This window comes from Kwoniella shandongensis, chromosome 2 (assembly GCF_008629635.2).
Source record: "Kwoniella shandongensis chromosome 2, complete sequence".
NCBI lineage: Eukaryota > Fungi > Basidiomycota > Tremellomycetes > Tremellales > Cryptococcaceae > Kwoniella > Kwoniella shandongensis.
Genome location: NC_089288.1, coordinates 1,311,921 through 1,338,181, shown reverse-complemented (window position 1 = coordinate 1,338,181; position 26,261 = coordinate 1,311,921). Strand labels below are relative to the sequence as shown.

The following is a 26,261-nucleotide window of genomic DNA, read 5'->3' as shown; positions in this document are numbered from 1 at the left end:
CCTTCAGTCAGTCCAAGGCCACAACGCTCATCCTGAGGTTGTTCTCTTTGGATTCTTGTCGTTTTCGTCATTCTCGCTGAGTATCTCGTCCATTTCGTCATTATAGTTGACGCCTTTTGGCAAATATCACTCAACCTTGGCTTTGTGGTGTGATAGGGCCTCATTGACTGAAGCCTCTGTTGATCATCGTGACAATGATGCCAATCAGAATTCCAACATTCTGCAGGTGAGCACTCAAGAATCTGACACCACAGCATTCACCCATGCAGTCTTCACCTTTGGACACAAGAATACTGATGTTGATCATGGCAATTACACCATCTACACACATCCAGGCACCAAATACGAGTTTGACTTCACCTAAGTTGATCTCACCACAGCTGAAATGGAATCAGGGTGCGAGAAGGCAACTATTGTCCTTGGTATGACCAGGAGATCGTTGTATAGCGGTATATACATCGAAAAGGATGAGGAGTTCATGCCGTGGGTCGCTCGCGGATTCAGAATCAAAGGAAAGAACGAGTTGTGACCCCCTGGTGGCTCGACCCGGCAGTGTCAGAACAGAGAGGAATCCCTACGTCAGAACCATCCACACCAGAGCGTGATTGACTGGTTGTCGAGTGTGGAAGATTGTGAGGAAGAAAGAGAGCAGGCTAGTGGTCGTCCCAACAGATCACCTATCTCGGGGCTTTGTCCGAGACGTAAAGTATGTCAATGTAAAGATGAATGTAAAGAGGGATGCAAAATGCTATGGACTGTGACCGTCGTACAGGATACAGTCTACCTTCTGCACAGCGGATGTATCACATCACGTCACAGCCAATTTGGTCTTGATATCCCATAACTCCAACCTCCCCCCTTCCCCAACTCTCACCTCAAACTCCCTTCGCTCCTTCATGTATATCCCATGAACTCTTAACGTCTCCCCCGTCCTTACCGCTTTGTTCTCGACCATATCGTCCAAGTCTCCCGAGTCGATCGCTTCGTCCAGCTTTCTAGCATCTTCTTCTTCTGTTATCGAAGTCGGTGTTTGTGTTTGCGAAGCTACGCGAGAGGCTTTATCGTTCTTGTATGCGGAGTGGACGGAGCGAAGTAAGGCGGTCGCTCGATGGCGGACATCGGACGATAAAGTCGGTGAGGAGATGATAGATAGGACTGCATGTAATCGCATGTCAGAGCTGGAATACGAGTTCAATGAGAGAATTTGGTTGTACCGGCGTACCTTCTCTTTGTAAAGCTGTCAATCCTCCGACTTCTGCTGATAGTCGATTGATAGCTTTCGGGAGCGCTACTGAAGCTGCGTCACCAGTTAGGTCAGCCAGATTCACGTCCAGCTAGAGCAAGCAGGGACGTACATATCTTGGCGATGGTCCCAGAATTACTGACCAAAGCCGACTTCGTCGCTGCTACACCTTTCGCAAGGATACCGCCCACTGCTACCTGGTATAGATACGAGAAGTTAGCACTTCCGTAGATGAATGACTTTTCGGTGCGCGTTCGGTGCGATCGCTTCACTTACAGCTTCGAGGGCTAAAGCTTCGGGTAGAAGTGCGGCACCGGCCGTGGCAGCTACTGCACCAATCGCTATCGATAAGAGGGCGATAGTGGCCGCTGATTTGAGAATAGAATATCTCGTTTTCTTGGTTCCATCGTCAAGTACCGCCTATGAAATCACTCACAATCAATCATCCGCGGAAGCGATAATGGTAGTGGTTGGAACCACCGAACGTCTACGCTCAAATTTTCCTACGCACCTCAAGTGTGAACCATACTTTTCCTGGCTAAATAAAATCCGTGTCAGTTGGTATTGCGTCAGACAATGCAACGTTTCGGGGCCATTCAGCTCACGCGAAGCTTGATTGTTTGGCCAGGTTTCACCGTGTTCTCAAAATGCAACGCTGTGACCTGTTTCAAGCAGATATTAAGATCGTGCGAGGTGTTGTTGGTTACTCGGCAGGATGGCATGTTGAGCAGGAGATGCTATACTTTTCAAGACAGTGAAGACGGAACAATACATTGCGGTTCACTGTTGATGCAATCACTCCGCGTCCAGTGCATTTCTCAAAGCCAAACGACCATGAAACGCGGTGACGTAACAATGATTATGGTGGCAAAAAGCATAAACCTCCACCGGCGACTAGCCACGTGGCGCGCCTCATTAGACCCTGAATTTTGATCGTCATTTCACAAGGTGGAACCACTTTCAATTCCACTGGCACTCATCATCATCGTCGGTGGTCTGTCACCATTCATCGACCTTTTCTTCTCTACCTGTTTTGTCCTGTCTGTAAACAACAACAACAAACGAAAATGGCACCAACACCGACTGTGTCACCAGTGACTGGCAAACCCGTCCCACCGCATTACATCCACTCCTCAACGCTCCATTTCCAAGACACCAAAGGTCGTTCTCTCCTACTACGAGGTGTAAACCTCTCTGGATCAGCAAAGCAACCCAATGGTCAACCCAGTTATATCAGAGAAAACTTCTGGGAAGATGCCGAAGCTGGAAAGGGGGATTTCATGAACAACCCCTTGAATCTGGATGATGGGAGTGCGGAGATACATCTAGCTAGATTGAGAGCTTGGGGTTTCAACATGTTGAGATATGTGTTCACGTGGGAGAGCTTGGAACATGAGGGTCCGGGAAAATACGATTATGAGTATATGGACTATATCATCGAGGTTTTGAAGAGATGTAGAGAGTGGGGATTTAGAGTGTTTATGGATCCTCATCAGGATGTGGTGAGTTGTTTTTGTCGATGTCCTAGTTGTCGGACGTCGTTGCCGAATAAAGCTCAATGCGTATATGCTAACATCGACGAATAGTGGTCTCGATTCACTGGTGGTTCAGGTGCACCGTTATGGACCGTCTACGCATGTGGTCTCGATCCGTACAACCTCACAGCTACTGCTGCCGCTTATCTGCACTGCGAGTGGCCCAATGCCGAGGATCCCAAACCGGAACAATTCCCTGCCATGATCTGGGGGACCAACTACACCCGTCTGGCTGGTCAGACGATCTGGACATTGTTCTTCTCCGGAAAAACATATGCTCCGAAATGTATCATTGACGGCAAGAACATTCAAGATTATCTACAAGATCATTATATCGACGCGGTTGGACAACTGGCCAAACGGATCACCGAAAAGGCGAACGATCTCTACGACCAGACGATCATCGGTTGGGATAGTATGAATGAGCCTGGAGAAGGTCTGATCGGTCACTCAGATCTCTCGAGAATACCAGACGAACAGCAGTTGAAAAAGGGACCTACCCCCACACCGATAGAAGGGATGAGATTGGGCATGGGACAGGTGCAGGAAGTGCAAGTGTGGAACTTTGGCGGAATGGGACCATATAGAGGAGGTCACGAGAGAATAGATCCAAAGGGAAAGAAGGTCTGGTTGAGTAAAGAGGATGACGAGAAGCGAGGTGGAGGGAAATGGGGTTGGACAAGAGGTGACCAGTGGGAGATGGGCAAGTGCAGTGAGTTACGCTTGTATTTCTCCTTCGGTATGGGATTTCTACTGATCGTCTTCGTCCTCAGTTTGGGCACAACACGGCGTGTGGGATCCAATCACTTCCGAGCTCATCCGCCCGGACTATTTCGCCACTCTGCCAAATGATACCTCTCGGTCGGTCGATTTTGTTCAAGATTTCTGGTCGATACACTGGCTGGCGTACTCGTCTCGAGTCCGCAAGCATCACCCCGAAGCAATTCACTTCATCCAAGCACCTGTTCTCCACCAACCTCCGAAACTCCCCGAGTCTTTCCTCAAAGGACGAGCATGTTCTTCCCCTCATTTCTATGACGGTCTGACACTTATGACTAAGCACTGGAACTGGTTCAATGCCGATGCTATTGGAGTGATCAGGAAGAAGTACTGGTCAATCGTTCAAGCTGTCAGAGTCGGAGAGGGACCCATCAGGAAGATGATGCAAGGAGAGCTAGCGGTTTTAAAACAAGATACAGTGGATATCTTGGGCAAATACCCTACGCTCGTCGGAGAAATCGGAATCCCATATGACATGGTGAGTCCATTCCTGCGCGTCCAAGATCAACCCAATGCTGACTAAACTTGCGTGGTCCAGGACGGCAAGAAGGCATATGGTTTCGTGGACGGAGGTCGGGGCGAGGGCGATTACTCCAGTCAACAACGGGCGATGGACTGTTCCATGAATGCGTGTGACGGACCCAATTGTCTCAACTTCACGCTCTGGAATTACGTTGCGGACAACGTACACGAATGGGGAGACAACTGGTGAGTAGTGCTCTGTGGATATATATGACGCGACGAGACTTATATTATATGCAGGAACGGCGAGGATCTTTCACTTTGGAGTTCCGAAGATATGGAACCTGAAGTGTACACCGACGAGTCGAAAGCCTCTCGCAGTGCAACCCCGCTTATTGGTCAAGGACAAAACACATTCACCGTGTCCACAGCGTCCTCCTCCACTCTCGCCGCTACACCCCCCAAGAAGGGCAGGGTTGCGATGACTCCCGCCTCCATCGAAGAAGGCGACATCACCCCATCACTCATATTAGATGGCTCTCGAGCTGTCGCAGCGTTCTGCCGTCCTTTCCCAATTGCCACGGTTGGTACACCTGAACAGATCGACTTCGATATCTATACAACGAGCTTCAAGATGAGCGTACGAGTCCGAGCGAACGATGTGGCTTCAGAAGGCGTCTTTACTGAGATCTTCGTGCCTTATGTGCATTATGCCTCATCCCTTGGCGGTCCCACCTCTGGTTCAAAGGACTACAACACCGCAGACTTTACCTCGCTCAACTCTTCGAGTTTGGGACTGGTCGACGATGTCGATAGTGGAACGATAAGTTCGAAGAAAGAACCTGGCGATGTGTCAGTCCGATCGGTCACACCCACCGGTCGTTTATCGCTCGACATTGACATCGTCCTCTCGCATGGATATACCGAAATCCAAGGTCAGACTCTTAGATGGTTCTACGAGGCGCCCAAGACGGGAGAAGCGGTTTACAGTATCGAGATCAAGAGGAATGGAGGAGCGTTGAGAAGAGAGCTGGGTTACGTTCAACAAGGGAGTTGGTTAGATGTATGTCCTAGTGGATGTGTTATTGCTTAGTGTGTATTGATTATTGTTGATGTCATGTATTCGTATAATATTAGGTCTTGCAAGAATTCAAGAGATTGACAATGGCGAATGCCGCGTAGATTGGACCGGTTCACCAATGGTGTATCGGTCACAAAGTCCTGGAAAAGCGAGATAGAGTGGTACAGCTTAGATCCTGTAGTGGTAATTGTTCGAGTCAGCCGGAGCCGTTCTCGTCATGCATTGCCATTCTTGTCTCTTATATATTCGGCTTATCTCTGTCGGGTTTTGATATCTCACTACTGGTAGTGACTGTGCATGTGGACGGAGATGGACAACCGGCGATACCCGATGGATCGCAGTGATTCTAATGATATCGGCTTTGCCGCCGTGTGATCCTGTTATATCCCATTAGATCATTACCGCTACAGGCGATTACCGGGATTGCCGTCAAGCGAGGTGGATGACAATGGATGGATTTGTGGGTTTATGAATCTCCGAATTTTATTTTCAGTCACTCGCTACACTATACGCTTAGAGTATATAACTTATCGCTGCAAGAACAATCACCCAACCCCACTCCCCCCAACACCCGTGTTAGAAACTAAAAGAACAAAAGAACGCACATACCCATACCCATACTCATACTCTTCCATCAAAATGTCTTCTCAACTCGCCACCTTCAAGATCCCCAACATCGACAATGAGCCTATGGTGAGTGCAGTGACCTCTCGCGTCTCGCTCCCGGTGGCTTTCGAGCCATCTCCCCAGTAGAGGTCCGAGCTCGAGCTCTAGCTCCAGCTTATTAGACGTCTTACTTCCCGCGATGTGAGATGGCGAATGGAGATTGCAACTGGAGCGCATAGAGATGTCTCGTCGCGTTGAAAAGCTACAAAAGGGAGCAAAAGCTGATATCGTAACTTTCCCCTTCAGTACAACTACGGTCCTGGCTCTGCCGAGCGAGCTGGTCTCCAGGCTGCCGTCGACAAGATGATCAAGTCTGCTCCTTTCGAGATCCCTTGTATCGTCAACGGTAAAGAGGTGAGCGCATATTTCTACCTTTCTGCGTAACACGAAGGAAGATCATTTACTGATCGTTTTCGCTTGTTACAGGTCAAGACTGGTGACATCCAAGCTCAATACATGCCCCACGACCACGCTTCCAAGCTCTGCACCTACCACAACGCCTCTCCCGAGGTCGTCGCTTCCGCCATTGACGGTGCTCTCGCTGCTCGACAAGAATGGGAGGAGCTTCCTTGGGCTGACAAGGCCGCCATCTTCCTCAAGACCGCCGACCTGATCGCCGGCAAGTACAGATACGAGCTCATGGCCGCCACCATGTTGGGTCAAGGAAAGAACGCATGGCAAGCCGAGATTGACGCCGCTGCTGAGGTGAGCAAAGAAGTCTCATCTACAATAAAGGTATAAAAGCTGACGAACGAGCATTCTTGCAGCTCTGTGACTTCCTCCGATTCAGCGTCAAGTACGTTGAGGAGCTTTACACCCAGCAACCCCCCCGAAACTCCACTGGTGTCTGGAAGTGAGTTTGCGCATCTCCCATTTCTGCTTTGCCTTGTGTGTAATGGAGTACTAACTCGGTCTTTTTTCCCCTTCAGCCGAACCGAGTTCCGACCCCTTGAAGGTTTCGTTCTCGCCGTCACCCCTTTCAACTTCACCGCCATCGGTGGTAACCTCGTTGGTGCCCCCGCTCTTGTTGGCAACGTCGTTGTCTGGAAGCCCTCGCCCATGGCTACCTACGCCGGTTACCTCGTCCACAAGATCTTCCTTGAGGCCGGTATGCCCCCTTCCGTCATCCAGTTCGTTCCCGGAGACGCCCCCTCCGTCGTCAAGCAGGCTATCGACCACCGAGACTTTGCCGGTCTCCACTTCACCGGTTCCACCCACGTCTTCAAGCAGCTCTGGAAGAACATTGCCAACAACCTCGACGTCTACCGAGGCTACCCCCGAATCGTCGGTGAGACCGGTGGTAAGAACTTCCACCTTTACCACCCTTCCGCCGACGTCAAGTCCGGTGTCGTCCAGGCTATCCGAGCTGCTTTCGAGTACTCTGGTCAGAAGTGTTCTGCTCTTTCTAGGGTCTACGTCCCCGCTTCTCTCTGGAAGAACGGTTTCAAGGACACCTTGATCGAGGAGACCGAGAAGGTCACCGTTGGCCCTTGCACCGCTTGGGACAACTTCACCGGTCCCGTCATCAACAAGGTCGCTTTCGACAAGATCACCGGTATCATCACCAAGGCCAAGGAGCAGGGTGACGAGGTCATCGCTGGTGGTTCTTGTGAGTGTCTCGTCATCTTTTGGTTATAAAACTTGGTGCTGACGAGCTGTAATCGTACGCAGGGGACGAGTCCAAGGGTTACTTCATCAAGCCCACCGTCATTCTCACCAAGAACCCCAAGGCTCTTACTTTGACCACCGAGATCTTCGGTCCCGTCATCACTGTGAGTTGTTGCCTTTCTCTCACGGTTTTTTCCACAAGCTGACAGCGCCATTCTCTTCAGGTCTACGTCTACGAGGACTCCGAGTTCGAGGCCATGCCCAAGCTCATTGACGAGACCACCGAGTACGCTCTTACCGGATCCATCTTCGCTCAAGAGCGAAAGGCTCTCCAATACGCCGCTCACCACCTCCGAAACTCTGCCGGTAACTTCTACATCAACGACAAGTGTACCGGTGCCGTTGTCGGTCAACAACCTTTCGGTGGTGCCCGAGCATCCGGTACCAACGACAAGTCTGGTTCCATCAACATCTTCACTCGATTCGTCTCCATGCGATCTATCAAGGAGAACTTTGTCGCTCCCGAGGACTACAAGTACCCTTCCAACTTCCTTTAGATGGTATCCGGAATGCGTTTCAAAGCCTATTGAGCGGAGCTCTTTAGTCAAGGTGTAATTGTTGTTCAAGTCCAGTAGTCATCTTTTCCGGTCATTCTTCTTCTTTTCTCCACCATATATCTTATAGAGTCAGCATGTTCCGTCACGAGCAAAATCAATGCATAGCATACATAGTGATAATCGAACAGAACTAGATCTAGTCAAAGACAATCTTGTTGGCTTTGGGAACATCGGCGATTGCCATCTTCTGTTTACGAAGTCGTGCAGCTTCCCAAGAAGGGTGCATAGGCTGTCCTCCAGCGGCCGCAGTCGCTGAGGGAGCAGCGCTTGTGGTGGAAGGTCGTGAAGTTGGAGGGGCGGTGTATCGTGCAGTCGAACCAGCTGATGGTGCGCTTGTTGTGGTACCGGTGGCAGCAGTAGTAGCAGTAGTCGCAGCTGCAGCGACACCTGCCCTAGCTCCCCATCCTGAATCTCTACCTCGAGCTCTCGCCTCCGCCCTCTCTCGGGCTTTCTGGAGATTGGCACTTTCCTCTTCTCGTTGTTTGACAACGTGTTTAGCACCTTTTCCATACTTCTTCTCCCAGATCCTGCAAGCCCGACGAATCATATCAGTGACTTTCCACAATATACGCATATATGCAATACGCCATTCTGAAGTAAGGGAGCACTCACGCTTGTCTCGCTCGTTGTCCTCTCCTGTTCTTCCTGACCACGGTATTGCCACCGATCATACCATCGGGATCATAATCGTCATCAGGGTCCGAGTCACCTTCGTCTCCTCTTGTGAAACCCATCGCTAATGAAGGGAGGAATAATGAAGATGTAATATCTGACGCTTTCAGTTTGGAAGGAGGCTGTTGCTCTTTCGTCTTTGTCGGCTTGGCTTTCGTGGCTTTCGATTCTACCGCGGGCGAGGCAACTGTAGGTTTTGCCTTTTTTGTGATGAGTTTCGGTAAAGGAACCGCATCTTCGTCATCCGAGTCGTCTCCGCCGGAGAGAGAACCAGATTCCCAACCTGCCATATCCGCCGCCTGATCTTGTTGGAATGCCTCGTCGTCCGATTCGATGTCAGAACCCTCTTCTCCACCTGACTGTCGTCTCGGTACAGCTAGCTCATCCACATCCTCTTCCTCTGACTCTTCGTCATCTCCCCCAATGTCCTCCACATCATCCTCGTCCTCGTCCTCCTCGGCAAATGTCTTCTTCCCCCTTGACAACGCCTTGACCGCTTCAACATTTGGCTTCACCAGCTTGGCGCCATCTTCGCCCACTACCCAGCTTAGGACACTCTTCACTTTGTCCGCTACGATCTTGGCGCTACACAGCCTGTTCTCGGCCTTCTCCACGAGCGCAGGCGTAGCAGATGTTGACGTAGTAGGTATGGAAGGAGTGGTGGGTGTGAGTGGGGCGGTGATGGTTTCGGGGAGTGGGGCGGTGTGCTTGAGTAGAGGATGTTTGCGGAGTTTGGTGAGGAGATGGGATTGAGCGAGAGGATGAAGTTGGATTTGCTTTTATCAAAAGGTTAGATTGGGATATACAAAGTACACAGACATGGACATACATGAATGAGCTGAAGTTGCACTTCCAGGTCTGCTAATTCCTCTTTTGACCCATTCTTCGTCCTGTAAACGTAGTATAGGTCATCAGCTCAGACGCCCATGATCCGAGGTCAGACTCAATGATATGAGCCTGAAGGCAGACTCACCTCAAGAACTTGATTTTCTTGATCAATCGTCTAGTCTCAAACGATTTGGCTTGCTTGAACACAGGATGCAGCGTCTTCAAAGCTTGTTGCTAAAGAACGCAGAAAGTAACATGCCGAGCTTAGCAATCGTCTTATATAAGAAAGCAGCTCGGAGTGACTCACGATTCGAGAAGCGACTTTCTCAAGATCTACACTCTTCTTGCTCGACTCTGCTGAAGGTACAGCAGCGTCCCCCGCTGCCACTGCTTCTGCTTCGGTAGGAGCAGGAGGGTTGGCAGCTGCTTCCGCTTGAGCCTGTGATCAGATAATGGTATCAGAATCAATCTAAGGTGGTGCTGTCGAGAGGGGCAGTCAGACGCACCGCTAGGAAAGCCTTCTTCCTCTCTTCTCGTTCTTTACCGGTCCGCTTCCTCTTTTTTCCAGCGGGTTGGTCGGCATCGACCACCTCCTCTTCAGCAGTCGGGGCGGCTTCAGCTTCTACGATAGGAGCTTCCTTCTCTTCAGGCAAAGTAGTCTCCTCCGTCACTGGCTCTACATCTGCTGCGACTTGTTCTTGAGCCTAGAATACCGTATTCAGCAGTCAGTAAGGTCGAATTCGGTTTATGGTGTATTGACACTCACTAGTATCGCTGCCTTCTTCTTCTCTTCCCTCTCCTTGCCAGTCCGTTTCCGCTTCTTCCCTTGAACATCCACGTTTGGGACTTGTACAGAGTCCGACATCTTGCTGGAATGTAAATTGACGCAAGCGGTATTATCAAGAACAGATCAACGAAGGACAGATCAACGTCAATATATTCACACTTTGTGTATGGGTCATTTCAGAAATTAGCACGTAGGGGACATCACGTGACCTTTACATCGAGCGATCTTTCCTATAACCCGCGAGTGTCCGTCCGGTCTATTGGTAAGTAAGATGAATATCTCGACTGTTGAACGTATGTACATAAACCGACGACTAAATTGAGAATAACATGTTTGGACCTCTGGCAAGAACACGACCTCGACTACCTGTTCGAACGACGGGAAAATGGTATACCGCCGCGTCAGCGTCGACTTCGACTGCGAGCACGAGTACGAGTGCTAGCGCGATCTCTTCCGCTGAAGCTACAAGCTCTTCTGAGCCATCGACGGCAACGTCGTCAGTTGCAAAGGGAGCACCTCTTAGAAGAAGGAGGAGTGATCTGCCTACCTCAGGAGTAGATCTTGTAGCGCCGTGAGTTTTCTCTTCGTATGAGTGTACTTTCCGTGGTTGTGAATCGCTTGTGAGGTCATCAGCCAAGCTGTGTCCCCTTCATTTGGCCTCATCCTCTACATAATGGTCAACTCGACTTCCCTCAAACAACCATGTCCTTATTATATCATCGTCAACACTTGCAATTCCTTCCACAGTTACTGTCATGGGACATACTTTGGCTCGTAACGTACTGACACCTCTGCTTACATGGACGCAGACCCGATCCCTTATCCAACATCCGACCAATCATCTACGCTTCCAAACCCATCACTCGACCTTCTTCCAACTCACCTTACTCGGCTTCAGAGTTCCCATCAGATGGTTCAGATTCACGATTGGAGAATATGGAGTTGGAATGGCGATTGAGGAGGGAGAGGGTAGATCTTACGAATCATCGTTTTTGGGTGAGTGGTGTAGTGTGTTGTATCAGACTTGTCGATGGTCGCATCGCTTGAAATCCGTCTTGTGTTTGATGACCACTGGTTATGGCTGTGACTTTCACCACTATCCCCTTCCACCCCATCTCCTTGCACTTCGGGTGGACAGATCTTTCCGTAATCGATCTACCGTTTTTTCAGGCTAACATCTCTCTCCTCCTCAACAGGCAACAACAAACGCAAACTTCAATGCTCAACTTGCCCATCGTCTCTCCCTCCTTCCCAAAGCCTCCGATCCTCCAACGCCCGAAGATACAAAACGACACGAAGATTGTATGACCCAGTTCTATGCAGATTGGCAAATGGCCAATCAGGAACGACAGGTCGCTTGGGTGAAAGATTGGTGGAGGGAGATTTGGCACGGACTGAAGATCCAGACGAGATTGTATATCCTTAGAGGAATGAGGAGATGACGACGTATAGAGACGTCAATTGTTATATGCATACCTGGGTATAGTATCTTGCAAGGTATATGGATGATGCGACGTGGTATCGGATTAGTGTGAGTTGGGTAATGGCAAGTTGCGAGCTCTTTGTAATCTTTCCTTCTCCGCCTTCTGCTCGGCTTTGATCCGTTTCCTCTCGTCCGCTTTGTCGAGACTGGCTCGTACAGCCTACAACATAAATGTATCAGCAGCAGCAATTCAACCACACCTAGCAGAAACGAGGACCTACCTTCGCACCATGTCTGGCCGCACACAGCCACGATGACACCTCACCCGCCGTCAGTTGCCCAACAGGTACACTCTTCCCAAACAATCTGACTTGCTGCTCCCTCCCTTCATTATCGACCGAAGCCGCTGCCGTTGTCGCACCTTGCATTTTCAGCAATAACGCAATAGCTTTTTCACTCGCTGGCTTCCTTCGCCACGAGGCGTACCGTGATAAGCTGCGACTGCACTTCAGCTTTGCGCACCCAAAGTAGTATGGAGAAACTAACCGTAGACTAAGCTCTCGACCCAAAGTCCGCTCTGCGTATTTATCCGCAGTTTGCAGCGCTCTTTCTAGATCATCTGCATGACCGACGACGCGAACTCGACCAAAGGGTGATTTCGTGTTCGTCAAAATACCAGATGGTATGGACGGTCGGAAAGTGATCGCCCACGCGCCAATGATTCCAGGATCAATGGATATATAACCGTTGCCTAAGAACACTTCTCAGCAAGAATAAAGAGCACAGTACCACTTGTCAATCCCACCGATCAACTCAAGTATATACTTCGTTTTCCCGCACACAACCCAAGCATTCTTGCTTGCCTTGTCGACAATGGGGCGAGTGCTTGAAGCGATACGGAAGGGATCATCTTCGTCAATGTATGTGATATTGTAATCGTCCGAGTTGGTTGTCGGCTGTCTCGTCTTCCCTGCTGCTGCTAAAACCCCGCTCAGTGTCACCCAGACATATCTTCCGAGGAGACCTACCCGTCTCATCATCTACCATGTTCCGCTCGGCAATTTCCCTGAGCTCTTCATCACGCTCCTCGTGAGTCAAGCCCAACAGTGTTGGCGATACCAACATTCCATTAGCCCCGGCGACACTATCAACCACATCGATGATATGACAATCTTCTTTGCCGGTTTCGGGGGACAACCGTAGACCTCGGCCGACCTGTATGCTGTGTTAGCTGAAGTCAGGGATCTGTCGTATCGAGGCTTACCATCTGTGCCAGCAGATTACGACTCTTAGTTGGTCGTGCAAGTAAAATACAATCAATCTGTGTCACTGTGTCAGCTTCAGTCTCAAGAGTCATCAAGCTTCAACTCACTTCAGGTATATCCGTTCCTTCCGTCAGAACCTCGCAGTTGATCAACACTGGGAACTCCCCAGCACCGAATGATGCGATAGTATCACGTCTCGCTTCAGGCTTGGACATGGACGAGATAGATCGAGCATCGATTCCTGCTTCGCGAAAGGCTTGAGTAAGATTTGCGACGTGGTCGAGATCCACACAGAAGACGAGGGTTGATCGCCGATTCGCTGCGGAGCGAAAACCTGTCAGCTTCTTTCGTCTCTTCTCGGCATCCAAAATTAACAACGGCATGCTCACCCGCACGATGCAAATACGTCCTCACTATCAACTCATTCACCTCTTTCGTGTTCACCTTACTCGCCAATGACGAGGGCTTGAAATCCCCATTCTCATTGATCTCCACTTCGACCAACTCCAAATCAGCTTTTACCGTCGTCGATCTTGCAGGTGCCAGCCATCCTTCGTCGAGCATATGTGTGATCTCGCGATGGAAGACGATCTTCTCGAATACTGCACTGAGGGCGAGTTGGTCTGGTCGACTGAAAGTTGCGGAGAAGCCTATGATGGGGACTTTGTGCTCGTGTTTCAGGGTGGTGATGGGTTGTAGGGTTGAGGGTAGTTGTACTTCGTCATTGAAGTAGTGCAGCAGACGGAGATACCTGTGTAAGGTCGAAAGATTTCAGCTTTCGTCAATGATGGGAGGAGAAGGTTACATACGACAAGGCCGCAGCATGATGAGCTTCATCGACAATGATCAATTTATAGGTTGCAGGATCAAACTTTGCCAGTCTATCCGAGTTGATCAAAGTCTGCCAAGTCGCGATCGTCCTGCTCCCAGTATCAGCTCCACGACACAAGGTGTCAAGTCACGTCACACTCACACATCTGCCCTGCCACTTGCTTTCCTCTTCGACTGTTCTACCTCCACTGTCCACTCATCTCCTAACAGCCTCTTCGCCGCTCCTTCTGCCTGATTCGCAAGCTCCACACTCCCCACTACGATCAGCGTGCTGCCCGAGCTTCCTGTCGGTATGGCTGTGTTGTTGTAGAAGGGCACAAGGGGGATAAGGTTCATAAACATGGTGGTTTTGCCGCTGCCTGTTGGAGAGGATACGCCGATTCGACGAAGTCCAGAGGAGAGAGCTTGAAGACATTCTCGGATAGCGGTGAGTTGATAAGGACGTAATGTTATGGAAGATGTGGACGTAGGTGTTGCTGATCTATCGTTTTGAACGGTATCATCGATGCTGGATCGCTCGAAAGGCTGTGATGTCGCAGCGGCAGTGAAGAATCGTTGCGAAACATTACTGAATCGTTGGGACGCGATTGTACACGTTGCCTGCTGTTGACGGAGTGATAAGTAAGTACGATTGAAAAGCAATGCACTTTTGCGAGAGTTCGTTCTAGCAAGAGCTGCCAATGGTTTGGCAATCTTTTGTGTGATCATATCAGCATGTCGAACGTGGGTTGAGGAGATGTTGAAACGAATCGTGAAAACAAACGATCAAGAAGTGGAGAGACCGGGTGGAGGTCACTTCTCAATCGCTGCGGCACGTTTTGGCGAATGGCTTTTGGACGTCATATCATATAGCGAACCGGAACGATATGCATGGGCATGTGATAGTATTGATCAAGCTTCATCTGAAGCATAGTTATGTTCTGATAAGCATGCTACATAAACTACCAGAGCAACTGTCGCAAGACTTTCCACCACGGTTCCGAATCTGATTTCATCGAGGATTCTCCAGTGCTATCGGGAACGGTTTCGATGACTGGCGAGGGAGACTTCGAGATCTGAATGGAGACAGCCTCCCTTTCACTCCTCTTATGCACTTGATCATGCCTAGTCTCGCCGGATCGAGGCTGTGAAACTCGTTTAGCTTGGGCTCGAGAGCCAAGACCATCCACATACCGTTCGTTTGCGACCGTGAATCCAGGCAGTCATGATTGCACTTGCTTCGCCCGCCGTGAGCTTGGCCATTTCGACCTCTTCGTCCAAAAGCTTCTGCACGTCTGTATTTGTGGACGATTTCAAGCTCTTCTTTGAAGAACTCATGATATCTGTCAATGTCTGTATCATTCTTGGCGATGGCGGCTTCCTGCGCCAAGGCGCGTACCGTGATAGCCTGTAGAAGCGTCACCAAAGTGTGCCATATCAATTGTGGAGTCACCCGCACTTACTGTGAATATTGGTCTTTGTCGCAAAAATCCTCTGCGTATCGGTCTCCCTGCTCAAGAGCCTCGCTCAAGCTGAGGGCGCTGCCGATATCGACCGTCCGTCGCAGGCGGTGCTTTCTCCGATAAATGTCCGGACAGGAATTATGTTGGACCACCCAAGGAGAAGAATCTTCGAGGCTGCACACGATCGACAACCAAGATCTATCTACCGTGTGCAACGATGTGTCAAAGCTCAGCCTTGCGTCCGTCATTGGAAATGTGGGACTTACCGAAGAAGCCAAGGACGTATTTGTCCTCACCACATGCCACCCACGCATTGACTGAGACCTTGTTGACGACGTGAAGCAAGGGCGAAGCGAGCCGGAACGGGTTGCTAATGTCGATGTAGTTGAGAGTAAAACCGGACGGGTCCTCTTCTTCGTTCATAGGTGTCATCTCTGAGTTCTCGCTGGCTGAAGAATCCATGACTTGCATCTGAGAGGCCACTTTGTCTGCTATATGATGTTGGACAGTCAGTATGCCCGTGAGCTATCCAGAGTACCAAATTACACACCCGACTCATCTTCGCACCTGTCTGCTGAATCCGGTTCTAAGTCTGCATCCTCTTGTCCCTTGCCCTTGCTACCAGCCTGATCGACCGGGGTGCCAAAAAGAGTTGGGGTGATTGAATCGTATTTTTTATTGGTGATCGTGTCGCATACATCAAACACGAGGCAGTTTGCCTTGCCTGTATGAGGGGAAAGACGTAATCCTCGACCAATATGTGGGCAACGTCAACCTGGCGCAAATCCTAGCTGGTAGTAGATGGATATGTACCATTTGCTGGAGAAGCGGCTTGCTTCGAGTTGGTCTTGCCAGAATGATGCAGTCAATCTGTACCCTGTTAGTGTGAGATGAGAAAAGACAGGAAACGGACTGATACCCACCTCTGGTATGTCCGTTCCCTCCGTCAAGATGCCACAATTGATTAACACTGGAAATTTCCCTTGTCTAAATTCGTCGAGTGTTCTCTGCACGGTATCACTTTTCATCTTGGAAGACACTGATCTGGCATCGATCCCAAGGTCTTGGAAAATCTTTGTTAATGCTTCGACATGATCGAGATCCACGCAAAAGACCAGAGTTGATCGTCGTTCCTCTAACGGCACCATCAAGTCACACATGCGGGTCTGACCTGATACTGTAGAGGGATGTTACTCACTAGCTTGCTCGAGATACGTGCGAACAATAATTCGGTTCACCGATGTTTTGTTCACTTTCTGCGCCAACGCGATGGTCTTCCACTCGCCCTCTTTATTCACGTCGGAATCTTCAAGATTCAGCTCTGCCTCGACTTGCTTGATCTCGGGTCGGGCAAGAAATCCCTCTTGGATCAATGTCCTGCAGTCGGTACTGTCCGCAATGGTCTGAAATACTGAGCCGAGGGCAAGGCCATCGTGTCGATTCAAAGTGGCAGAGAGCCCAATTATGGGAACTTTATGACCGTGTGAGTGGGTGGAAATTGGTGTTGTGTCAAGGGGAAGGGTTACCTCGTCATTGAAATAGTGCAACTGTTGTAAATACCTAATCAATTCAATTAGATCAGTTTCTCGCATCGTCATACAGTTCACTCACGACGGAGCAGCTGAATGATGAGCCTCATCCACCACGACCAGCTTAAAGTCCGCTGGATCGAACCTTCTCAACCGGTCGGGATTACGAAGAGTTTGTACGGTACCGATGATTCTAAGCGTCCCCGCATGTCAGCAGTGCATAGGATATGATACTTTAGGACCGGTTGAGTTTACGCTACGATACTCACATGTCAGCCGATTCGCTAGCCTTTGAATCGGACTGTTCGAGCTCCACCAGGTATTGACCACCCAACATCCTTTTCACCGCCAATTCCGTCTGTCGCACCAGATTTACCTTGTTCAACATGATCAAGACCTTGCCTGCCTTCGACTCAGACAAGTCAGGTATAAGAGGGATGAGGTGGGTAAAGACAACCGTCTTGCCCGAACCTGTTGGGGCGGAGATTGCGAATCGTCTTTTACCGGATGCGAGAGTCTGTAAGCTTGCTTGTATCATTGCACGTTGGTACGGGTAGAGACTGATCTTGGAACCACCTGACACCTGGCCGAGCGGTTTAGGTGAGGCTATGTGGGTACCAGCAATTCCACATCGATCGAGGTCTGTGTGGAAGCTCGACGGAGGTGGTGAAAACGATTCGGCTAGAAGTGGCGCTGCCTTGGTGATTGACGTAGAATGGAACCAAGCGTAGAATGCTTGCAAGCAGTGACGACCCGGGACTTTGGGTCTTGGACTGAATGGGTCGCCGTTGAGGGACCTCAACCAGCGTGTCCTGATCATTCTGGGTTGGTTGTTGACGTACAATAGTGAACAAGTTTCACTTTGGATCAGCACGTCCGTTAAGTGTGGTCGGCCAGAAGTGAGTGGACGTGATATGTGGAGGTCCATGCTTGAACTTTCCCCGGTGACCGAAAGCACGTTGCTCAGGAACCGATTACAAACACATCAATACAAAGTGTTTCTAATTGGCATTACAATATTACAATACCTGAATTATGCGCTCGAGCGTTTCTTCCCTCCACTCGCCATGTCCTCTTCCTCGTAACTTGTTTTCGACGTGATTCCCTCACACAGAGGTCCAAACGGCGCAGACAACTTCACCATCTAAGATCAGCCACAATGCTACGATGATCTGGCAATATCTCTTTGACCGCATGATCGCCCCCAGCAACACATGCACCACAGCTTACGACTTGGCCGACAAGCTTTCGCTTCATAAAGGACCATGCCCAAATCGGCCAAGGTCAAGTTCTATGGTGTGATGAGGGGGAGACAGCCGGGTGTGTACACGACCTGGGATGAAGCTCAGAAACAAGTGAGCTGCTCGGCACGAATCTTATACGTATGTTGCAGGCGCAGGTGACTGACGTTTTCTGCCTACCATCTAGGTTTCCGGATTTCCAGGTGCGGTCCATAAGGCATTCCCAACATATCAGGAAGCTGAGGTGAGAAAGAAGCTCTTATCGCTTTGTCTTATCGCAATCGGGCTTACGGACAAACACAGACCTGGTCGGGAATGGGTAAGCGCATGGACAGATCGTCACAATCGAGCTACGACTACGCACAGGGACATCGACGACCCCACCACGACCGCGACCACGACTACAACAACTCGCACAAGCGAAGAAGATCCCCCTCCCCCCGTCCAGTCCCGGACGTCAAAGCACGCTCTACTGATCAAGAGGTCGATATAGGCAAGTCCGCCGTCATCCAGCAAAGTGCGGCAGATCCACCTTTGTCGGAACAGCAATCCCGAATCCTAGCTCGGATATTGGAAGGAGAAAGCTTCTTCTTCACAGGTTCTGCTGGTACTGGAAAGTCGGTCCTGCTTCGAGCGATCATCAGAACCTTCAAGGAGAACGAGAAGAAGGAAGAAGACAACGTGGAGAAGAACTGGAGGGACTATCTGAATGATGATGGTTTAGGTCGAGGCAGAAAAAGCGGAGCGGATGTAGGGGCAGAAGTGAAAAGGTGGAAGTTGGGTGTCACAGCTAGTACGGGTATGGCAGGAGTGTAAGTCATACCTGAGCTTCCGTGTGTGTATCCAACTGACCTGAATGCGAGCCGAGCAGAAATATTGGAGGGTCGACGATACATTCGTGGGCGGGAATTGGATTGGGAGACTTGCCAGCGCAGAAGCTGTATGAGAAGATCTTGCGGAACAAGATCACTTCGACCCGTTGGAGGACCACAGCAGCTCTCATTATCGACGAGGGTGAGTTCGAAATGTTCATGACACTTGGATGGCAACTTTTAGCTGCTCAAGCTCATCAAGATCCTTACGTCTGCTTCACGTAGTCTCGATGATCGACGCGACTCTATTCGACAAGCTAGAAGAAATCGCTCGGAAGATCAGACGTGATCCACGTCCTTTTGGTGGTCTTCAACTAATTCTCTCTGGAGACTTTTTCCAACTTCCACCCGTCGCCAAGGGCTCAAACACGTACGCCTTTGCGTTCGAAGCCACATCATGGCCTCAGATCTTCAATCAAGAGAAAAACAACATGATGTCTCTCACTCGGGTGTTCCGACAAAAGGAAGATCGTTTCGTCCGAGTACTGGAGGGAATGCGTCGAGGTATGATTAGCGATCAAGATGCTCTTATGCTGAAATCACTGGAGAGGGAAGTGAAATATGAAGGGGGAATCGAACCCGTCGGCCTGTACCCGCAGAAGAGTGAAGTGGCGACTATCAATGCTGCGAGATTAGCGGCGTTGAAAACGCCCATACAGATTTTCCTGGCGTGGGATGTTCCAGGCATTACTTCAAGTGGGTATGCACTCGATCAACCACAAGCAACAGCCAGCTTGGACAGGAACACGATCTGGCCAAAGGAGCTTGAGTTGAAAGTCGGCGCACTGGTCATGCTTGTTACGGTGAGTTGGCATGACACTAATGAATAGATCGCCAGCTTATAGTCTACCTCTAGAACATGCAAGACGGAGTGCTCGTTAACGGTTCAACCGGTAGGTCCTGGACCCTTAGTATTTGTTCTACAAGCAACAGTGCCCTGACGTCGTTTTGCATTGGGGTTTAGGTGTCGTGGTTGACTTCATGACGATCGCCGACGCCATGGCCGAAGGCGTCTCCTTACCTGCTGCCGCGTTCGGCGGAGCACCTGATCCGAATACAGCTTGGCCCGTCGTCGAATTCACGCCGTCAAAACATGCTTCAGGCAAACAATCGAAACGAGTCATAATACCTCAAATGTCTGTCGACGTCTTGAATGCGCTGTGAGTACAGCATTCTCGTTGAGAAACCGTCATTATCGCTCGCAGCAACGAACTCTGCTGATCGGTTATGCTATTTCGTATCCAGAGGAAAGCCAGAAGCGACCAGACATCAAGTTCCCCTGATATTGGCTTGGGCATTGACGATTCACAAGAGCCAGTGAGTCTCTGTTTTTCTGTCCTCTGAGCTCGTCTGCTGACCTTCGGCGTGGTTAGAGGCCAAACCATCGAAAGAGTCAAGATTGACCTGAACAAGATATTTGTTGAAGGTATGTCTCCCATGACGACCTATCATCGATAGCATTACGCGTAGTCTTGTCCTCACCAAAATACCTTGCGTTTTAGGTCAAACTTATGTCGCTATATCTCGAGCTGTCAGTCTAGAGAATCTTGAGCTGAAGAACTTTACTGCGGACAGGTACGTCTCCCTTTCCACTGCTGGATTATGTGTAGACCCTGATAAAGGCATATCAGGGTGATGGCGCACAAACGGGTCATTGAGTGGGCTCGACCTCTCGAACAAGAACAGGCGGCAGAAGAGGAGTGGGACGATCTCGTGGCAAATTGCGATTTGGAGGGCTATTGAAGAAAACGAGAAGTTTCGACCGCCTCTAGGCCTAATGTTCTCGATATGCAAGACATACACTTAGATGCGATACACAAGCTCGGTCACAAGGCCATGGTATACCGAAACTTCGGTACTTCGGCACTTCCCCGATCAGGCCTATCGGCACGGATGACGGTACTTCAAAGCGCTCGTTTCATCAACTCGCATACACGTATCGCTGTGGCCAGCGCCCTTTCCTTCGTGATCGGGCATCTAGTCTACTCTCCACAACACAAGTGGATACCGCTTGGACGCCATCGTTCGTGGCTTCTCGACACTCCCCCCTGCGCCCCGTATCGCTCCGAATACTACACTGCTCTTTCACACGACTAGATTGACAGATTGACACTCAAGGTGTCAGCATTCCCCCAACAATGCTTCACCTCTCGAACGGCGCACACACACACATTCAACTGCGAAGGTTTGCCATTGTCAGGGCGCACACACATGCACTCCCATTGTTGCTTCTTGTGCTTCTCGCCTCGTTGCATTGCCGCCTTTCCTCGCACTCCGGTGGCGAAGGTGTACTCGTATCATGCATATAAATCCTGCACTGTATGCGCATCAAACTCACCCTCTCTCTTAACCTCTCTTCGTTTGCCAATTCCTGCCATTACGACTCTACGCACCTTTTTCCCATACCAGCTTACCATCAATTTACTGTCATCTTAAGAACATGTAAGGTCAAGTTTCCTCTGATGAGTAGTACCGCCTATGGTGAAACAAGTCGAGTGGCTCGCTGATAAGTTTGAACTGCAGGTCTCCCCCTTACTCGTGGTCTGATTACGAGCTCGACATCGAGCCTGGGTGTTCACGAATCCCGGGAACGTCGTGGTGGAGGTGCGTGAAATGATCCTCTTCCCATCAAAAGGGAGGGAATGAGATAGTGGTCCGCAGCTATGTATTCGGCTGATTGTGAGACGATAGGATCGTTTTCATTCGATTGACTACTTCGAGTGCCAACCACTGGCAATGCTGTTACAGCATCAACGGTCGTCGCTGCGACGCCAACCGTCAAAAGTGGTTCCAGGGGGCTTACCCTCTTTGCGTTAGGCGTAAGTACAACTCCTTACTCTCACGAGCAGATGAGCTGATCCCAGGACATTACTGTGTTGCAGATTACCACTTGGCCAAACAGGCCAATGTCATGAACGCCGAATGATGAGGCTGACGCTTGGATGTGCTGCACAAGTGCGCTTACCACTCAAATTACGACCTGTTAAACCATGCAATTCCATTCGATCTTGATCTACGGTTCCCAATCAACCTTCAATATGTACTGTACATTCTGGTTTTTTTTTCAGTTGAGTTATACATGTACATATGCATTACCGACAGTCACATATCTTATGTCTTGTCTCGTCATTTGAGGCTGGCTCGAGCTCTCGAGAGTATGGTAGCAAGACCTGAATCTTGCGAATATCGAAGTGTAGCAATCCTCACCCATTCCTCAATTGTTTCTGGTGGTTGCGCATTATCGTTGGTTGAGCCTAAGAAAGCTTGTCGAAGGGCGTTGAGGTTCTCGACATCATCTGCGGTCCTCATGACTTCTGCCAAGAGTCGGAACTTGCGACCGCTTCGAACGTGATCGCCCAAGTCGGGGCGACCCAATTCTTCGTACGCTTCGATGAGAGCGATCTCACGTTCACTCAGACGGTCATCTGATGCTATTCTGACGAAAAGAGCGGGACTTGCAAACGCTTCTCCCTTTGACACGAGAGAAGCCCTAGAAGACCGCACAGAATGGGTCAACTGACTGATTGAGTTGCAGACAGATATCAGGCCGATGCTTACCATTCCCAATCGATGATATTGACCAGTTCTCCCTTTTCATTCGCCCAAAAATGGTCTCCCCTTTCATCTGTGTGTTTGAGATACCAAGGTCCCTGCTCCATCTCCTTACATCCTTCCACCAGTGCTCTCGCTTCCAACAACATGAGATAACTAACAAGTTCCTCGGACGGAAGATACCTTTTCTTCTCAACTGTTTCCTTCATCCAGACGTCCATCTTGGCCACAAACATCTCCTTGGCAGTATTGAATGGACCGATGAAATATGGTTCGGTGTGGGAGTGAGGTTCTCGCTCGATCAAAGGTCCAACTACGATCTCTCCTTCTGTCGAAAAGGTGAGACTGCCGACCTTGTCAAAGCTCAAAGAGTCGAGCTTGATCATCCATTCCGCGTAAGATCTGACAAAGATCTGTTCTTTCTCGTTGAAGAAGAAGTTGAGAGCGAGAAGATGAGCATCATTACCGGGACAGAACTCTTCGTAGAGATACTGATGGGTGGGAAGGGCAGAAGCTGTAAACGCGATGTAGCGACGAAGTCAGTCTGCATTCCTACATCCTTGTCGCTACAGTACTTACCCTGACTGTCGTTTGGTGGTGCCCAAGCATTCGGTGCGGGAATACCAGCTCTCGATAACGCTCGCATGGTTGCGACTTCACTCAGCACGTTCATCCTCAACGCTTCTTCCGGATGTCCTTTCTTCCATTCCCTCCTCCTGATTCTCATCACCCATTTCTGACCATCGTCAAATTCGATGATGACGTGAGAGTTGTACCCTCCTGTGAGCTGTTGTAGTTGATCGACCGTGGTAGGCGTGTGGACGACGGCACATTTGTGGTTGGGACGTAAGGCTTCCACTTCAGCTTTGATCGCTTCGGAATTGAGGTTCTGAATGATCTTCAGTGACTGGTTGGTGGCTGCGTCAACACGTGTACTGCATGTGTACAGTAGAAAAGGTAGGCATCATCCTTGCCCAAGTATACTCACTTCTTCAGTGTGAAAGGCTATCAACTCTGACTCATCCCTAGGTTGGAACGGTACACGTTCTCTTCCAAAACACGGATGTGTGGTCGAGTCCTCGATATGATCCCAGCAATGCGACTTACAACAGTCAGTGCAGAAGGGTCTAGTTATGATGGTCGGCTGTTCACAGCCCTGTATAGAGCAAGTAACGGACGGAGCCATTATGGATGAGCTTGCCGAAAGTGAAGAGAAGAAAAGAGAGAAGACAAAGTGAAATGTGAAGTTACATGCATGGCTCAACGCTTGGATGATCGAGTAATATATCGTGACTTTTAAGTTTTGCTTCTTTCCCTGTGTGTGTATGTGTGTGGCTGTGTTTGTCTGTTGTGAGGGTCAGGATGATGATCAAAGCGCGACGAGGCTACCTATCAGTAGACTTGAACATTTTATAGTCGCTAAGCATCGCCAGATAGGTCGACACCACTACTAACCCCGACTTCGATGCGAATGGAGTCGATGTCGTGCACTTGCAGTAATCGTTGATAGTCATCAAGCGTTCGTTTTTGCTTCGAACTCGCTGTGGCGGAGCTGGTCTCCGTCGTCAGTTTTGTTCAGGGAGCGGGTTAGTGCCACGGTCACAGGGTCAAAGATGACCCCGCACCACCTGCCTACCGACTGCGCTTGAGAAGCGTATTAGTCGGCGATGTAATCGTAGGATCATCTGCTATCATGGACAGAGTGTAATGTCTTCACATCGTCGGAGGCTGCAGGTGCAAGCGCTGTATCATACGCCTCCATTCACGGAAGCGTATATTCATGAACGCCAGACGGATTCCAGCATTCACAGTAGTAGTCGCACGCACCACCAATCGAAACATCGGAGAGAAACGGCTCGCAACGGCAACGGTCTTCCGACTATATGTCGTTGCTTACAATAACATTGCCGTCGATACCTCCGTCGGCCGTCTCTCCATTCTCCAATCCCAGGCAGATGTGTCTCGTTTGCATATGACTGTTCAGTTGCTTTGTGACTCTCGGAATTGTTCGGAGGAATATTCCAACGTGTGCCCCGGTTTACGTTAGTCGATCTTATAACCGGGACTCCAACCTGCCCCACATTAAAAGACGTCCACCTTGAACACACAGTCACGTTCCATCTTTAGACCGTATTCACATCATCAATCATCAATCATCATTCTTCTTTCGCATTCTTCTTCTTCTTATCATCAGTCTATACTGTAAGAACGTAAAAGCATAACACAATGCCTCAACCACCTCTCGATTTGCACAAGTATTTCGGGACTCCTCTCCCAGCTTTGAGGGAACAGTATCCTCCTGGAACGGGTGGTACCGGTCCCCGTGCGTCTTGGGATGGGTCTTTGAAGGGTGTTCAGGAGATTGAGGGTTTTGAGGACGAAGTGAAGAAGTGTGAGCTATATCTCGAAATATATAACCACCTACCCTTCCCTTTGCCCTGTCTCATCTCTCCAAACGACGCCGGCATTCTGTGACTTGATGAATGAGCTAACCTACAATCGAACCAAATAGTCTGGAAGACCGTTCCCACCGAGCCCATCACTCCTCACCCAGCCTACAAGTACCCGAAGATTGCCCAGGCTCTTACTCAGATTCCCAACCCTCTTCGATCACCTAGTGATCTGCAGAAATGTATGTAACCGCTGTTCCAACCACCCTCGATCTACGAGCCTCTCCTACAGGCTCATCACACCTTCCTCCGGCACCTATCGCTGACCACGTAGGCAGGCCTCTCCACTCTCCCTCTTGCCGCTGTCTCGTCCGCGCTCACCGCTCTCGATGCCGATGAGTCCGACCTCAATGTCGGACCTCAGGGAGCTCAAGCGCTCGATAGGGCCGGATACGAGAGTGACGGTGGCGAAGAGCTCGAGGTACCGAAGGTGGAGGATGGGAAGACCAAGGCTTGGACTTTCAAGTACAACAAGTCTCCAATGGGTGAGTCAGCTGCCACCTTTTACTATCATATCCAGCTGAAGCCATGTGAAAATCAGGTTCCGGCGAGTTCTACCTTATGCAGCAGGGCTCGGACGAGGTCAAGCTCGTCGTGAGGACTATTAACTCTTCGGCTTTTACAAGTGCTGATTGGGAAGAGTACACCGTCAATGTGAGTGAATACTACCAAATTTACTATCTCAGTGGGCCCAAGTGCATTTGATACCTGAGCATGAGGCCTGATTTCCGTTCTCTCATCAGGGTCCCTACCGCTACGACACTCGCTCCAAAGCCTCTTGGTACTGGTCCCGATCTTGGGGAGCAGCCAAACGTCTCGGATGTCAATACTACGTCTTGACAGACTGGCAACGATGGACATTTGGCTATTTCAACAAGGACAGAACCCACGGATGGACTTCTCATGTGTTGCCATTCAACACGGAAGACCCTACGATCGGACAAGCTTTGTTCTTCTGGGCTAGGTGAGTCCACTCACCATCCGGCCACGGAAGCGAGCATATTGCTAAGATGAACTCGCTGATAGGTCGGCGATCGGAGCCGAGAACGCTTTCGTCCCTCCTCAGAAGGACGTCTCCGGCTTGCCTGAGCTCTTCCCTGCCAATCCTTCCCGACGTATCTCGCACAGCGGTGGGAAACCCTCGGCTCCCAAGAATGAGAGGAAGGTCAAGGCGGCCAACGAGAGTGATGTGAGTGGCAATGACTGAAGCAGTGGCTATTCATGATGAGACTGTCCGCTGATAGAATGTGATGCAGATTGAGGAGAGCGATGCGGAAGGTGCTGATGGGGAAGCATAATCGAAGGATTCTCATCGTGTGAGGTTTCGCTCCACGGGAGTCAAGTGGAGTACGAGTGTTTGGTGTGATGCATTCAAGT

General features: G+C 50.0%; 10 protein-coding genes across 10 annotated transcripts; 5 read left to right on the top strand and 5 right to left on the bottom strand.

Moving 5' to 3' along the window:
- Window positions 1-808: 808 nt before the first annotated feature.
- Window positions 809-1,965, bottom strand: CI109_101167 (uncharacterized protein; the record flags this gene model as incomplete). Its single annotated transcript, XM_032002818.1, has 6 exons — window positions 809-1,155; window positions 1,223-1,297; window positions 1,356-1,440; window positions 1,520-1,663; window positions 1,755-1,781; window positions 1,849-1,965. 6 exons carry the CDS (start codon window positions 1,963-1,965, stop codon window positions 809-811), a joined length of 795 nt encoding a protein of 264 aa, XP_031863157.1.
- A 345-nt stretch (window positions 1,966-2,310) lies between these two features.
- Window positions 2,311-5,113, top strand: CI109_101166 (uncharacterized protein; the record flags this gene model as incomplete). The annotated part of the gene is made up of 5 exons (XM_032002817.2): window positions 2,311-2,745; window positions 2,830-3,490; window positions 3,552-4,036; window positions 4,097-4,266; window positions 4,321-5,113. 5 exons carry the CDS (start codon window positions 2,311-2,313, stop codon window positions 5,111-5,113), a joined length of 2,544 nt encoding a protein of 847 aa, XP_031863156.2.
- A 627-nt stretch (window positions 5,114-5,740) lies between these two features.
- CI109_101165 (1-pyrroline-5-carboxylate dehydrogenase) lies at window positions 5,741-7,932 on the top strand (the record flags this gene model as incomplete). Its single annotated transcript, XM_032002816.1, has 7 exons — window positions 5,741-5,794; window positions 6,014-6,121; window positions 6,194-6,472; window positions 6,535-6,620; window positions 6,697-7,376; window positions 7,439-7,539; window positions 7,600-7,932. 7 exons carry the CDS (start codon window positions 5,741-5,743, stop codon window positions 7,930-7,932), a joined length of 1,641 nt encoding a protein of 546 aa, XP_031863155.1.
- A 196-nt stretch (window positions 7,933-8,128) lies between these two features.
- On the bottom strand, window positions 8,129-10,357 carry CI109_101164 (uncharacterized protein; the record flags this gene model as incomplete). The annotated part of the gene is made up of 7 exons (XM_032002815.1): window positions 8,129-8,519; window positions 8,605-9,440; window positions 9,494-9,554; window positions 9,638-9,726; window positions 9,800-9,931; window positions 9,999-10,196; window positions 10,259-10,357. 7 exons carry the CDS (start codon window positions 10,355-10,357, stop codon window positions 8,129-8,131), a joined length of 1,806 nt encoding a protein of 601 aa, XP_031863154.1.
- A 251-nt stretch (window positions 10,358-10,608) lies between these two features.
- On the top strand, window positions 10,609-11,721 carry CI109_101163 (uncharacterized protein; the record flags this gene model as incomplete). The annotated part of the gene is made up of 3 exons (XM_032002814.1): window positions 10,609-10,850; window positions 11,089-11,275; window positions 11,476-11,721. 3 exons carry the CDS (start codon window positions 10,609-10,611, stop codon window positions 11,719-11,721), a joined length of 675 nt encoding a protein of 224 aa, XP_031863153.1.
- Window positions 11,722-11,805: 84 nt separating this feature from the next.
- Window positions 11,806-14,506, bottom strand: CI109_101162 (uncharacterized protein; the record flags this gene model as incomplete). Its single annotated transcript, XM_032002813.1, has 10 exons — window positions 11,806-11,922; window positions 11,984-12,197; window positions 12,249-12,453; window positions 12,508-12,681; window positions 12,731-12,917; window positions 12,967-13,023; window positions 13,075-13,286; window positions 13,357-13,718; window positions 13,777-13,887; window positions 13,941-14,506. 10 exons carry the CDS (start codon window positions 14,504-14,506, stop codon window positions 11,806-11,808), a joined length of 2,205 nt encoding a protein of 734 aa, XP_031863152.1.
- A 233-nt stretch (window positions 14,507-14,739) lies between these two features.
- On the bottom strand, window positions 14,740-17,589 carry CI109_101161 (uncharacterized protein; the record flags this gene model as incomplete). The annotated part of the gene is made up of 10 exons (XM_065966913.1): window positions 14,740-14,922; window positions 14,972-15,185; window positions 15,241-15,442; window positions 15,507-15,731; window positions 15,791-15,866; window positions 16,054-16,110; window positions 16,164-16,375; window positions 16,439-16,800; window positions 16,852-16,962; window positions 17,039-17,589. 10 exons carry the CDS (start codon window positions 17,587-17,589, stop codon window positions 14,740-14,742), a joined length of 2,193 nt encoding a protein of 730 aa, XP_065822985.1.
- A 445-nt stretch (window positions 17,590-18,034) lies between these two features.
- On the top strand, window positions 18,035-20,625 carry CI109_101160 (uncharacterized protein; the record flags this gene model as incomplete). The annotated part of the gene is made up of 11 exons (XM_032002811.1): window positions 18,035-18,124; window positions 18,198-18,254; window positions 18,314-18,822; window positions 18,882-19,024; window positions 19,108-19,685; window positions 19,739-19,775; window positions 19,847-20,042; window positions 20,128-20,199; window positions 20,256-20,308; window positions 20,385-20,457; window positions 20,514-20,625. 11 exons carry the CDS (start codon window positions 18,035-18,037, stop codon window positions 20,623-20,625), a joined length of 1,920 nt encoding a protein of 639 aa, XP_031863150.1.
- A 1,383-nt stretch (window positions 20,626-22,008) lies between these two features.
- Window positions 22,009-23,620, bottom strand: CI109_101159 (uncharacterized protein; the record flags this gene model as incomplete). Its single annotated transcript, XM_065966912.1, has 4 exons — window positions 22,009-22,372; window positions 22,441-22,948; window positions 23,014-23,341; window positions 23,423-23,620. The coding sequence occupies 4 exons, from the start codon at window positions 23,618-23,620 to the stop codon at window positions 22,009-22,011; spliced, it is 1,398 nt and encodes a 465-aa protein (XP_065822984.1).
- A 1,040-nt stretch (window positions 23,621-24,660) lies between these two features.
- Window positions 24,661-26,182, top strand: CI109_101158 (uncharacterized protein; the record flags this gene model as incomplete). The annotated part of the gene is made up of 7 exons (XM_032002809.1): window positions 24,661-24,826; window positions 24,947-25,066; window positions 25,163-25,369; window positions 25,426-25,538; window positions 25,628-25,848; window positions 25,911-26,073; window positions 26,141-26,182. The coding sequence occupies 7 exons, from the start codon at window positions 24,661-24,663 to the stop codon at window positions 26,180-26,182; spliced, it is 1,032 nt and encodes a 343-aa protein (XP_031863148.1).
- Window positions 26,183-26,261: the final 79 nt, after the last annotated feature.